At 39.3% G+C, this 14,708-nt stretch overlaps 1 protein-coding gene and 1 long non-coding RNA gene across 3 annotated transcripts in view; one reads left to right on the top strand and one right to left on the bottom strand.

Moving 5' to 3' along the window:
* The first annotated feature begins 469 nt into the window (after nt 1–469).
* SPHKAP (SPHK1 interactor, AKAP domain containing) overlaps nt 470–14,708 on the top strand; it is a 169,551-nt gene continuing 155,312 nt past the window's right edge. The window contains exon 1 of one of the 2 annotated variants that reach the window (XM_072796546.1): nt 470–520. In XM_072796546.1, coding sequence (XP_072652647.1) covers nt 493–520 — 28 coding nt within the window. In that variant the 5' untranslated portion in view covers nt 470–492. The remainder of the gene's footprint in view (nt 521–14,708) is intronic. The other variant, XM_072796547.1, reaches the window with a different exon arrangement.
* Nucleotides 4,744–13,792, bottom strand: LOC140616511 (uncharacterized). The gene is made up of 3 exons (XR_012016983.1): nt 13,705–13,792; nt 10,536–10,630; nt 4,744–5,376 (listed from the first exon to the last, which is right to left on the bottom strand). It is a non-coding gene; the product is annotated as an uncharacterized lncRNA (long non-coding RNA).

Here is a 14,708-nt window from a genome sequence, read left to right as displayed (position 1 = left end):
TTACATTGCAGAAGGTAACAAAAATAACATCAAATCCAGAGGAGCAGCCGAAGGGCTGGTGCGCGACCAGTGGGGGATGTGGGCATTGCCAGCAGAGCGCGAATGTGGGAAAGTGGGGGAACAACTTGCGGGCTGAGACCTGCTGCACCCCAGAGGTAGGGGGGAGGAGACGCGACGGCGGGGCGGGGCGGGGCGACAGCCCTGCGGTCCGAGTCCCCCCTGCTGGGCTCGCGGAGAGGCGGGGAGAGCGCAGAGGGAGCCTGGCCCGGGGCTTCGGTGCAGAAGGACGGAGCCGGGCCGGGGTGCAACGCCGCCCCGGAGGGCGCGACCCGGAGGGGCCCTGCCGGCGGGCGCGGCGCTTCCCGGCCGGGGCGGAGCGAGTCCCGGACCGCGGCCCCCGCCTGCGCGCCTCTGTCCCCGCGCGCGCCCGCCCGTGCGCTCCGGGCCCGGCTCCCGGCGCCTGGGACTTGGTCCTGCGCCCGCCGACGATGGATGGCAACTCCCGGCTCTCCGTGCCCAGGTGAGCGCGCTGCCCCGTGCCCCACGCGGGGGCCCTAAACTCCGCCTTGGGCCTCGGGTCGCCCCCCGAACGGGCCCGCGGGGTGGGCGCAGGGTGTGCGCGAGGGTGGCCCGGGTCCCCTGCCCCGCGGGGCGCGGCCTGCACCCCGGGGCGCCTCGGGGCAGCTCGGGGCGCGGGGCCAGCTCGGGCAGCCTCCGGGGCTGGGGCTGGGGCTGGGGCTGGGGCTGGGATCGGAGCCCGCAGCCGCACTTTCCGCGGACGCAGCCTGCACGGGGTTCGCGCCCTTTGGAGAGACCCGCTCCAAGGTAGGGGTGAGAATGGGGGAGAGCAAGACTAGGGCAAAGTACCCCCGTCCCGGTGCATTGCGATCCGGGCGAGCCCCCGCGGGTGCCGGGGTGACTAGTGGGTGCGCAGGTGGGGGGCAGCGTCCCTAACCCCCGACGACACGGAGGCGGCGCCCCGCCGAGGCAGGGGACAGCGGGACCCGCTCCGCTGCAGCCCCACCCGCCTCAAGCGCCCCCACATCCTGGGCCGGTCTGGGCTGGCCGAGCGCGCCCCGTGCCTGCACCCCAGCCTGGGGTCCCCGCTCGGGGAGGGTCGGGAGCCGCGTGTTGCCCCGGGTGTGCGTCCCTTCCCGTCTCCCCCTGTGCCCCGATTCCGCGCCCTTTCACACTCGAGTCCTTTGCAAATTGGAGACACTGAGATTTTTTTTTATATTTCAGCCCCCATACACCGTTAGGGGGAAGTCGAGGTGGTTGTAGCGCCGGTTGTGCCCCCCCCCCCCCCCCAGCTGGGCAGGTGGCTTTTGTGCGGAGCGTCCCCGCAGAGGGCCGGCGGACACCCCAGGGCGGCCCGCACATCACCCCCACACACACACACAGGCGAGGGGCTTCGTGGTGCTCCTCCTGTCGCCCTCCCTTGCCCCCAGTCCCCTGTCCCCTGTCCCCTGTCCCCAGGCACCGATCTAGGCAGCTTCCCGCCGAGATCATCGCGCCCAGGAATAGACATTTTTCAGCTCGCGTTCTTGGAGAGCAGCGAAACCCAACATCCCGGGGCGAGGGCACACATGGAGCTGATACTATAGAGCCAAGGAGCCAGGATGGGGGTGAGAGTGGAGTGGGGGTGGCCCAGGAGGACGAAACAGCTTTTCAAGCGCGTTGAAGGCTGCCATCTAGAGACCTGAAGCATTTATATTCTGTAATGAAAGAGCTTTCCCAGCTTCACAGGCAATTTCCTCTTTAAGCATCCCTTCTCGGTGGGGGTAGCAAAAGGCTCTGAAAAGGCCTGCGTTGGTTTCAAGGCCTGGCCTGAAGCTGCTGTCAAGGGGAAAACCTCTAGCCTTGTGGCCAAACACGGTCAAGCGACCACGAAGTCTTTCCATTCTGCCCTAATGCATGAAAAGGACAAGAGCCCCAGGAAGGTTTTGTTTTGTTTTGTTGTTAAACTTAAAATATATATATCTCCACTGATTTTTAGGTAAAAGTGTGAGGCACCTTGAAAGCATGAAGCCCCCTAGGACTTCACTTTCCACGCCCCCTATTCTACTGCCTAGAATTGAAACGGCAACTGTGATTCCAACATTCCCCTAGAGACACTTTTGATGAGAGATCTCTGGCCTTGCACACAGGTTTGCAGATCAATAGTGATGTGCCTGAATGGGGACTATATTCCTATTCAAAAGCTGGGACCTTTTCTAAAATATTAAAGTTCATGATGCCAGTAATTCCTTAAAATTATTTCTATGGCACTACTGTAAAAATGATTTTACAAAGAGCAAACCAGTTGCGATGGTATTGCTCTGTGTCATGTAGCATCCTACAAAATATTAATATAGGTTTAATATCAGCTGCCGCAAATTACACGTTGAATTATTCAAATATTATTGTTTATTCACCAGACATCATGTCACATCTCCACGAATCGGTGTAGTAATTCAGCTATTTTGTTAGCATCTTTACTCATATAAAACATATTCAGTTCACTCTAATAGAATAGCTAACTTGATCCTCTATTTCATTGAATACAGGAAACATAATATTTAATTGGAGACCATAGGTATTGATATGCAAAAAGTAAACTAGAATTACCAAGCAGTGTCTGGAAATATTATATTAGCCACACTACTTGTCCACAAAAGTTTGAATTTAAGGAATTGATGACTGGAAACTCTTCACAGGTTTTTTTTTTTTTCAAGAAAATGGCAATGATCAGGAAAAAAATCAAGTTGTTGTCAATCAATATGTGTGCTGTTTAAATCTGAAATATTTTCGGTATCTAATGTAATTAAGTGGGTGATTATAAATCACTGTTTCTCTTAAGAATTATAAAGCAATCAAAGACATTCTGTTTAGCACTTGGGTAGGAAGAACAAAATGATTTAGTAATACACTGAGGTAATCACAGAATTTTTGCATGTGTTGGCTTTTACATACAGTTTCTTAAATTTTTCAGGGAATCAAAAATACAAATTAAATTTTGTTCAAGCAATGTTCTGTAACAGTCTTAAAATTGTTTTTGATTCATACACTTTAGATACTTTAAACCATGTTTTTTTTTAAAAAAAGAATTGTTTATGCTTTGACTTGTTATACTATATTTCTTTACTTCCGTGAAACCTCCAATTAGTTGTTAATATTTTCATTTTTAAATGTACAAAAGCTATTTGGATGATGTTACAGAGTTCTTTAAATGACTGTTATTAATGTTGGAAGGTGTCTCCAGTAATGGGGCTGACCTATGGAAAGATGAAATGTTCCCATGTTAGTTGTATTATAAATCCAGAAGCCAAGTGTGTCCCGACTAGTAGTCTAGTTCAAGAAAAGAAAATAAATAAAAAAGGGGAAAAATTTTAGATTCTTTAGTCATCTACTTTACAAAAAAGTTTATTTGATTTGCTAAGGTACAAAACTAGATATTGTGAAAATAAGAGAAAATCCAAGGACTCTCACCCAGTGTGTTCCGTGGCTGTAGTGCATTGCACTGTAATATAGAAGCTACCCCTGACAGAGTGAAGATCAGTGTCAATTATATTGATCACTAGTGTGTGTAAAATAAGGCTTATATTTTATGAAGTATTAACCTATACATTAACTTTTGTGATCTTCACATCCCTGTGAGTTAATATTACAGATATAATTATCTCCACTTTTTAGTTAAAAAATTTGAAGGAAAAAGAAATAAAATGAGGAAAATGGTTAGATTTAGAAAACCACGCAATAGTCTGTAGCAGAGCTGGGTCAACCACAGAGTTCTTCTGGCTTCTGGTGAGGTTCTCTTTCCTGTATTGACGGAAAATCCATACTTTCAAATAGGGGAAGTTTGAACAAACACTGATATCATTAGGACACATGGGGGCAGCCTAAAAGCAAGATCATCTGTTAAAGCCAACCAATACTGAAAATATCATTTTTGTAGACAGAAATAATTTGTCACCTTGACCATAACTAAGGTTTGAATTTGAAGTTTAAGAAAGGGGCCATCTCATTTCCTGAATCACTTGTACTTTTTATACTGTATCACTTTGTTATTTTTGTTTTGCTTACTGGATTTCTATTTCAGTAATGTTTTTATCGGGCACTTTGAATGAGAAAATTATCAAAGATGAACCCTTGGAAAAAATAGGGTACTTTGATTTAGGTTTCCTGTGAGATTATTTTAATCCAACCTAAGGTTACCCTAGCAACATTTCACTAAAACCCACCAAAATCTCAAGGTTTTTCCTCTAAAAATGCTAGTTCTAGGGAAAAAAAAAAAACACACAACAGGATTTCCTTTTTTTTTTTTAAGAAGCAAACCAGCTTATACTGTAAACTAGACTATGATCTTCTGTCAACAAGTTTTTATTTAAAGGTTATGTTTTCAAATTCATACAAAAGGAAAAATTCAAGAGTCCATTACATTTCTGTGTCCTATTTATCTGAAACTCTCAGAAAAGATTAATCTATCACTCTTAACAAATTGAGGAACAGAGACAAATAACAGACTGTCTTAAGTGTAAACTGAAGGGTGTTTTCTATCGTGACAACCATGCTCCCTTCAAGAGCAGTGCTGACATGACCATATTCTCCAACTCATAATTCACAAGGAAATACGGCCCAAGAGGTGCTGTTTCCTACTATAGAGAAAGAAACGGAGAATTAGTCAATCCTGGTGCCAAGGACCCTGAGAGCCACATTGCTGCAGGGTAACAGGATCTGGAGAAGAGATGGAAACTCTGAAGGCAATCAGATCTCTATCCATGTGGTCCCTTTAGTAAAATATGTATCTGATTCAAAATCATCAATGTTTTTAAGATTCATTGATTGATTGATTGATTCATGAGAGACACACAGAGAGAGGCAGAGACACAGGCAGAGGGAGGAGCAGGCTCCATGCAGGGAGCCGGACGCGGGACTGGATCCCAGGACCCCAGGATCACACCCTGGGCTGAAGGCAGCGCTAAACCGCTGAGCCACCTGGGCTGCCCTAAATCATCGATTTTTAAATGAACTATTATATTAGAGCTTGTCTCGTTCACAAGGGGTTGCCTTTGTCTGATACTATTCATTTTCATGGTATTTTATTCTTTGCATGAGAGTAACAGCTACAGAGACTTGTAAAGAGAGAAAGAAGAAATAGTGATGTATTTGATGGCAGGAGATCTGGTGTTTAGTCCTGTTCTGAAGTTGTTGGCTGCGACTGCCTGGGCAGTGTGCTTGACCTGTGACTCCTGTGTCTTCTCCTGGATGTCATGACTTATATCCTGAATGTTCTGCTTTTTTAAGTCCCTTTTACTTCTAACCTGTAGTGCTGCAGACTTTATTGTAGCAGTGACTCTCAGTTGGGCATGATATGAGGATGAACGTCGTCTCATTCTCCTGAAAGAGAGATGAAGTTAAGGCATTTAAAAGAACTGAAGTGGGCACCTGGGTGGCTCAGTAAGTTAAGTGTCTGCCTTCGGCTCAGGTCGTGATCCCAGGGTCCTGGGATCGAGCCCCACATCAGGCTCCCTGCTCAGCAGGAAGTCTCCTTCTCCCTCTGCCTCTCACCCCACTTGTGCTCTCGCTCTCTCTCTCTCTTAAATAAATAAATAAAATCTTTTTTAAAAAGAAGAGAACTGAAGCAGCACTCGCCATCCAAAAGAAAGCACAGCTTAGAGAATGAGTTGGCTTTTTTTAAATGTCTCCCAAGGGGGAAAGCAGCATAATGCTCATAGAAGGCATAATAAAATCTTGTGGGTTTGTTGTTGTTGTTGTTGTTTTTGTTTTTTGTTTGTTTGTTTGTTTTTGTTTTTTAAGAACACAGGACAGTGATTAAGATCCTGGTTCTCCTACTTAGTAGTTATTGGTTATCCACATTGGGGCAAACATTATAAGAATTGAGATGGTATGTGTGAAATACAAGGATCATGAACCTTCATCTATTGCTGTTTATCATACTTAATAGACTCTTCTAAATACAACTGTTTCATGATGGATTTTTAAAAATCAATGCTGGTGAATAGCCCACATAACTCAGACACAAAGCACACTTTAGCTGACACTGGTGTGGCTGCTCCAGCTTTCTCTTGGCTTACCTTTTTCCATCCTTTTGCTCCTAACCTAAATTTTCATTTTGAAAGTTGTTTCTTACAAATGGGCTACTGCATTTTACTGTTTAAAAATCCTATCTGACAATCTCTCTTCATTGATATATTTAGGCGACTCACATTTATCATGATTCTAGATAGTTTGGATTAAAATTTACCAACTAACTAGCTATTCTCTATGCTTTATCTGTCATTTGTTCCTTTTTTCCTCTTTTCTGCCTTCCTTTGGGTTGATAACTTTTTAATGATTCTATTCTATATTTCTTTCAAAAATGTATGATTGCCTTATGGTTTAGAATTTATAGGGGTGCTTGGGTGGCTTAGTTGGTTAAGTATTGGACTCTTGATTTCTACTCAAACCATGATCTCAAGGTCATGGGATTTAGCCCCACATTGGGCTATGTGCTCAGCATGAAGTCTGCTTGGACTCTCTCTTCTTCTATTCTTCCCCTCCCTATGCATGTATGCTCTCTCTCTCTAAAATAAATAAATAAATCTTTTTGAAGAAGAATTTATATATATATATATATATATATATATATATATATCATTATTATTCAGTATTTACCTTCAGATTATAATATGCCACTTCATACCCAGTGTAAGCCCCCCCCCCCCTTTTTAAGATATTATTTATCTATTTGACAAAGAGAAAGAGGGCACAAGCAGGGGGAGTAGGAGAAAGAGAAGCAGGTTCCCTGATGAGCAGGGAGCTGGATGCAAGGCTTGATCCCAGAACCCTGGATTCATGACCTGAGCCACAGGCAGCTGATTAACCAACTGAGCCATCCCAGTGCCTCCCCCCACCCCCACAATGTAAGTTTCCTGCAGGTATATATCCAAATTCTCTTCTCTTTTGTGCTATTATCATATATTTTGTTTTTGTGTATTCTATAAACACTATTTATTGCTAATATGTTTGCTTTATAAAGTCAGGTATTTCTTAGAGCAATATAGTATTAAGAAAAAAAATAAATTTTATTTTACCCTCATATATTCATTTCTGACACTTGATCTGTGTAGAGCTAAGCTTCTGTCTAATATTATATTCCATCTGTCCAAAAAATTTCTTTTAACATTTCCTATAAGGAATGTCTGCTGGCAATGAATTTTCTCAGCTTTTGTTTGCCTGAGAAAGTCTATTTTTCCTGTACTTTTTGAATCATATATTTTTTTTTTACTCTAGCTTTCTGGATTTGCAAGATATTTTTCCCCATTGTTTTAAAGTTGTCACTCCATTGTCTTTTGGCTTTGAAGGTTTGTGCTAGGAAATGGGTTTCATTATTATTTTTGCTCCTTTCTATGTTACATTTCCTTTTTCCCTGCTTATCTTCAAAATTTTCTTTTTATCTTTTATTTAGAGCAATTTAAATATGATATGCCAAGGTGTGTGTGTGTGTGTGTGTGTGTGTGTGTGTTGTATTTATCCTATACAGTGTTCTCTGAGCTTCTTGGATCTGTGGTTTAGTGTCTGTTATTAATTCTGAAAAAAACTAATCCATGATCTCTTAATATGTTTCCTACTCTGTTCTCATTCTCTCTTTTCCTTCTAGAATTCCAATTGTGCCTATATCAGAATATAGCTCCTGGATACTCTCTTATGGTTTTGTTTGGTTAATTATTTAGGGTTTTTTATTTTAATTTTTTCTCTTTTTGTTTCAATTTAATTAATTTGTATTGGCATACTTCAAGTTCATTGATTCTTTCCTCAGCTGAGTTGATTCTACTGAAGAATTTATTAGAGGCATTCTTCATTCCATTATAGTGCTTTGCATTTCTAACATTTCCTGTTTTTTCTTATAGTTTCACCTCTCTACAGAAATTACCCATGTAAGCATGCATGTAGTGTACCTTTTCCATCAGAGTCACTAAACTAATAATCATTATTTTGAATTCTTTGCCAGATAGTTTGAACATCTATGACACAATCAAGTCTGGTCCAGTTGCTTGTTTTGTCCCTTAGAAGTGTTTTTTTTTTTTCCTCCTTGCCTTTTCACATGACTTATAATTTTTTATTAAAAGCCTGATATCTTCTATAGGGTAATATAGCTTCCCTGAGTGGAAACTGGAAGTCAGTGAAATTATTTTATTCCTATTTTAAAGATAAAGAAATTTAGGCTTAGTAAGGTTAAATGACCTGCCCAAATCACTCAACTAGTAAGTAACAGAGTCAGAACTTGAACCTGCTTTTTAAATTGCAATGTTTGAATGTTGTTAAAATACATCACTGTCCTTTTCTATTTCTTAATACATGCACATTCCCACTCTTAGCCTCCAAGATATTCTTGAACTCTTCTAACAAAGTTACTGAAACATGTATAATGATGAGTAAGAAATGGTTCTTGTCCTTGATGAGTTTAGTATATAATTTCAACATGCCATTTTTTTTTCTAAATATTTTGATTCAATCTTTCTCAAACTATGGCCTCTAAATTAGCAGCAACTATGAAGACAGATGCTGTAAGAGATTTTTGACACAACAGGAAAACAGAGGAAACCCAGCACATGGAATCAAGCACATGAATGAAAATGTTTGTGTCTGTTCTGAAAGAGATCTTGGAATCCAGGCACTGGAAGCTCTACTTGCATATCAAGCCACACTCTGAATGAAATGGAAGAGGTGACATATTTGGACCTATGATTTGAGAGAATTTCTCTCTAAAAAAATAATATGCAGACCAGTGTGCTTTTTATTCCTTTAATTTAAAATTAAAATTTATTCCTTTAATTTAAAATTAAAATTAAAATTAAAATTACATGACCAAATTATTGAAATAGTTAACAGAACCTCTTAGAGTAGCCATGATTTTAGAAGTATAAGTTAGTTTTAAAAAAACATAAAGGTATTATATTAGTTTTCTATTTTGCTATAACAAATTGCTACAAAATTAGTGACTTAGATCAACACAAATTTACTATCTTACAATCCTCTATGTTGGAAGTCTACCATGGGTCTCACTGGAATAAAATCAAGGTCTTGGCAGGTCTGTGTCCATTTCTGGAGGTTATATGGAGGAATCTGTTTCCTTACCTTTTCCAACTTACACAGAAAGCATTTGCTTGGTGATGCCTTTCCTCCATCTTCAAAGCCAGCAATGGTGGCTTGAGTTCTTCTTACATCACATCCTTCTGACTTCTGACCTCTTTTATTTATTTATTTATTTATTTATTTATTTATTTATTTATTTATTTATTATTTTTAAATTTTTTTCTGACCTCTTTTTATGCCTCCCTTTCGTATTTTTAAAAATTCTCGTGATTACATTGGACCCATCCAGATTATCCAGGATAATCTCCCAACATCAAGGTCAGCTGATTCCATCAGCTTAATTCCATCTTGAAATTGACTCTGCTTTGCCATATACCAACATATGCACAGGTTTGGGGATTTGAAAATGGATATCTTTGGGGGCCCTTTACCCTGTCTGCCACAGGCAGTAATTTAACTAAAAAATTCATCATGCTGGCTCTGAAATGGCACTTGAGATTCTACAAGGAGTACCTTCTCTCTCTCTTTTTCTCTCTTTCTCCTTGTTCTTAAATAAAGGGGAAAATTGACAGAATGATTTGTTTCTCCACTGTGATATGTGAGTTATTCACTGTAGCTGAGCTGACATAATGACCCAGCTCCTGAAGTTTATTTAAGAACATAAGATTGGGGGTGTCTGGGTTGCTCAGTTGGTTTAGTGCTCAACTCTTAGGCTCAGTTCATAATCTCAGGGTGTTAGATCAAGTCCCATGTTGGGCTCCATGCTTAGCAGGGAGTCTACTTGAGATTCTTTCTCTCTTTCTCATTCTCCATATACCCCTCCCCCTGCTCATGCTCTCTTTCTCTCTCTCTTTCAAATAAATAAATCTTAAAAAAAAAAAAAAAAAAAAGAACATAAGACCAGTTAAGAGTGGACCTGGAGACCTTACAGAATTCACTCTTTGGCACATCTATTTGTTGTAATGGGCATTAATGATATTCAGCAAATATTTCTAACTGTGTTCCTAAGGATAGGGTAGGATCGAACTTGTTCATCTCTTTGGTACAAGGTGTGGCCATATGACTTGCTTGGGCCAATGCAAAGTGTGTAGAAGGGACATTTGTCTCTTCTAAGTGGAAGTACTAAAGAGGACATGTATGATTTGCTTTATTTCTCCTCTTTCTTACATAGTGAAGAACAGATTTCAAATAGTGGTTGCTCCATCAGCCTGAGTCTTAGAATGAGTACAACCTGAAGCAGAGCTCTCAGCCAATCCATGATGGACACATGATATGAGCAGGACACAGACCTTCATGATTTTAATTCTCTGGCATTTTGGAGCTTGAAACTGCAGTAAAACCTAGCCCAATGTGCCTGATCTCACAGAATTCTCTTTTTGCTCTGAAATTTCCAAAGATCTTCATCACTAACATGCAGGGATATGAAGATGGGGTTGGAGAAAGGGAGAGACGGAACTCACCTTAATCAGTTGAAGCAGTCAGGAAGCAGGCCCTATGCACCAGCTCCAGGTAATAACAATGGATACTGTGGTCTGTAGGTGTCTCCTCCTGAGGACTGGAATGTGAACTGGGAATCACATTCATCCTGACATAAATTCACACTTTCCCCATTTCATAGTCCCACAAAGCTGCTGCTATTTAGTGATATAATAGCATGCCATAAACACATTTAACCCATACATATTCAATGTTCATTTTTCTTTTTTTTATTCTTTCATTCTCCAACTCTCTTTCTCATTGTTAAAGACATGGTAAGAGGGGATCCCTGGATGGCTCAGTGGTTTAGTGCCTGCCTTTGGCCTAAGGCGTGGTCCTGGAGTCTCAGAATTGAGTCCCACATCAGGCTCCCTGCATGGAACCTGCTTCTCTCTCTGCCTCTCTCTCTCTCTGTGTCTCTCATGAATAAATAAATAAAATCTTAAAAAAAAAAAAACCAACATGGTAAGCTTATATTTATTTTTATCACATATTATGCATTTCTATATAGTGTATACACATACACACAAATAACGTTATGAGACATTTTTTAAAAAGTCAACATGCTGTAGTTTATAAACTTCTTAAGGGATTTTCAAAAGCTATTTTGACTCCACATCATTTTCAAGATAGGCAATGACATTAGATCTCAAACCCCACATTAGATGCTTCCAATGTTGCATAGTGATTCTGGTAGCATGTCAACATAAGAAGAGGAAGATTGGAGAGTCAGATACCAAACAACAATTAGTGAGCAGACACTCACTCCTGACACCTTCAAGATTTTGGGTTAGAGTAAGACTGAGTTCCTGTCCTCCTTGCATATCACCTTGGGGGCAGGTGGCATTGCAGATGGAAGGAGACATACTAGGAAGTAGATAACCCAGGACATGTTGACTGTAGTTTCTTTTCATTTCCTGAGTGACTTTTCTCAGGTTAACCAACTGATCAGTTCTTTTATTTGATGGACATGATTGATAGATGACCCCTAACTTCTCTAAACAATTTTTAAAAACAACTTTTTGAAACAATTTCTCCCTAGTAAGAAACTTACATATAAAATATGTCTTTTGGAAGATCAAGTGTTTTCTCTCTGTGCTGGAAAAATGGGAACCCATCAAACATGGGATATTAGAGCTACAGGGAAGTTTGGTAAAAGTGATCTTGTTCAACACCCTTCCTTAACAGATAAAGAAATTGAAGTCACAAAAAGTTAAATGAATTACTCAAATCACACAAATATTTAGAGATAGGGCCAAGAATAAAACCCTGACCTCTTGATTCCTGTACTTCCCATTGCATGGGATTTGTTTAAAATAATCCTGACAGTAAGCTCTAAAACATAGAAACTCTTGGTATTTTCTGGTGCAGCAGAACTTGTCTGTTACCCACATCTAAATACCTTCTTTACTTTTCCTCTAGAAGGATACTATCTCTATAACTGCCCATGTCTACATTTTACTTCAGCTGCCAGAAATCGCAGAAACAAATTCGAAGTTCAATTATAACAACCATGTAGGAGTTCATTACCTGAATATCTGTGCTGTTTTTAACAATGATACTGATCTTTTGTTATAATTTCTATTTTACTTATCCCTGAGTTTTTAACTTATGTTCTATTATTTTATTGCATATATCTGTTCCTTTAGTTACACTGTGATTCTTAGTGGAACAGATGGAATATCCATTATTAGATGACTCACACAATCAATCATTTTCTTTATAAGTAATGCAAAAGAATAGTTTTCCTATGTATTGGAGAAATTAAATTGATCTGTGGCAAATTAGAACTCATATAAAATAATGGTCTATTTATATTTAATTAGACTTCTTTTAATGATAGCCTGGTTGTATCTGAAAAATTAGAAGCAGTTCCTTTAAAATGACTCTAACATTATTAATATTAAATTAAAGTCAACTGCTTCAGAAGCTTATAATAAAATAAAATGCTAAGGTTTTGTGAGATGTATTTTTTATTTGTTAAACATGTTATACATACATTTTAAAAATATGTGCATATGTAATGGATATGAATTTGTATCAAGTATTAGTTTCTAAAAGTACCCTGTTTAGTTTGTAATTTTATATTTCAGCATGCTTTGTTTAGGTATTAAAATGCATTAAGTAAAAGGAGAGGAATTTTTAAATATTTAATTTTGCTTCCAAAGATACAAGGAGAATTGATAATTTCTTCTTTATACTTTAGTATTAACATAAGTTAAGTAATACACCCAAATGCTTTTTGTCCTAAAAATCTATAATTTTTAACATAATAATAAGAACATAAGAAAGCAATACACACAATTGCTTTTTGTCCTAAAAATCTATAGTTTTTAACATAATAGTAAGAACATAAAAATTCAAGAAGTAACTTTTGATAGATTATGCCTATGAATAGATTTATTCATTCATTTATAGTTTGAGTAGTCAGTACTTCCACTTAATATATGCAGAGAAATAAAGAATTTATCTCACTAATTTAAACCAAAAATAAAATTCAGGTAAAAAATAAAGGACCAGTTGAAGTCATTTTTTTCTATGTAAAATCTTGGCCTCACATAATGTGCTCTTTGCTGACTCATGCACTCATTATAACCTGAAGATTTTTAATTTCTACTTTTTTTTTCCTGAATGAATTAACAGTGCTTCAAAATAGCAATTAAAAAGGTACATACACTTCACCTGTCTAATTATCAACAGGTCAGTGATCTGACCTGGCATTCTGTTAAACCATCAGCCTCCTTTTCTTGCAAAGGTGGAAAAAAAGGTGGTGACTTCATTGGAATCTTGTCATTTACAAAATGAGCTACAGTTGCATCATATGAATCATTATTAAAAACAGTGTCCAAGAAGGCGATTCAGTATCCAGAGAACATGTTATCCAGAGGAGCTGTCATCCCAGACTTAATCAGACCAGCCCTTGTAGATCACCACTACCCTTTGTGAAGGCGAAAGCATATCAACAAAATATTGATGATGGCATTTTTCTTAGTTTTCCCACTGGGTCTAAGATATTTTCCATAGGATGGATGAGGGCATATATAAACAGGGAGGCAAAAACATGAAGATCTAATCCAAGTTTTAACCTTGAAGATCATATGTGACTTGTATGGTTGTTTGGGAGAGGGGGGAAAAATAGTGGGGAGGACTTACTTGCTTCGTTGAGAGGAGGGAATGAAACTCAGAATGAAACCGAGTGACTTGAATGCCATCTTCTCTCTGTGAGGATGAGAGGAACCTGGAAAAGGGAACATGAAGTAAATTCACTACAAAGAAGAATAAATGTCATTAAATAGTGCAGACAATTAATGTATTTGACTGGAAATTTATCTTTAAATGAAATTTATCTTTAAAAATTATAGAATTTTTAAAAATTAGTTTATTTTATCATTATCTGAAAAATAACATGAATTGTGTAATAAATAAATAATAGATTAGGTGTTGACTGGATTGGAGGATCATAATTTTCCCTTCAGAATTGTTAACATGGCACTTTTGGTCACAATATCATAAACAGTGTTAGTACTATATTCGTCAGCCTCATCCATTTTGCCAATGCTCCCTTTAATTCTTTGATTCTCAGATCAACCTCTTGTGAAAATATCTGTCACATCATCACCCTCACTGATTTTCTCTCCTTCCACTGTTAACTGATCTCACTCTGCCAGGTGCTCATTTGGAGTTGGTTTGACTTGTGATGAAGAGTTCTCCAATATCATTTTATTCTTCTTTCTGAATCCCTGCATCTTTTGCAAAATTTATTTCAATCGATTAGCATTTTATTTAGATAAAAGTCACAACCTCTGAAATCATCAACAGAAAACAACCACCAAAAGTTGTTGATGCACTGCACAGAGAAAAACACTCAAGTGGGAAGGATCTTCACTGGAGACTAATTGTTAGTTAGCAGTTGGTCCATTTGCTTTCTTATACAATCTTGAAACTGCAGGGACTGGCTAATGAATAACAAGGACACCTGATCTTTGGGGGGGATAAGTTCCAGTGACTTTAAGTTTACTAGATTTTCTCTAGGGAATGGCACTGCTGGAAACCTTTTCCATTTTCACAAACATTATCTGTAGATGAGCAAATTATCTAATGAAACCATCCAAGTGCAATTGAATATTTCAAAAACTCAATCTTCTGGAAATCTCCAC

The sequence above is a fragment of the Canis lupus genome, chromosome 24 (assembly GCF_048164855.1).
Source record: "Canis lupus baileyi chromosome 24, mCanLup2.hap1, whole genome shotgun sequence".
NCBI lineage: Eukaryota > Metazoa > Chordata > Mammalia > Carnivora > Canidae > Canis > Canis lupus.
Note: the sequence above shows the minus strand (reverse complement) of the source record. Positions and strands in the feature narration are given on the sequence as shown.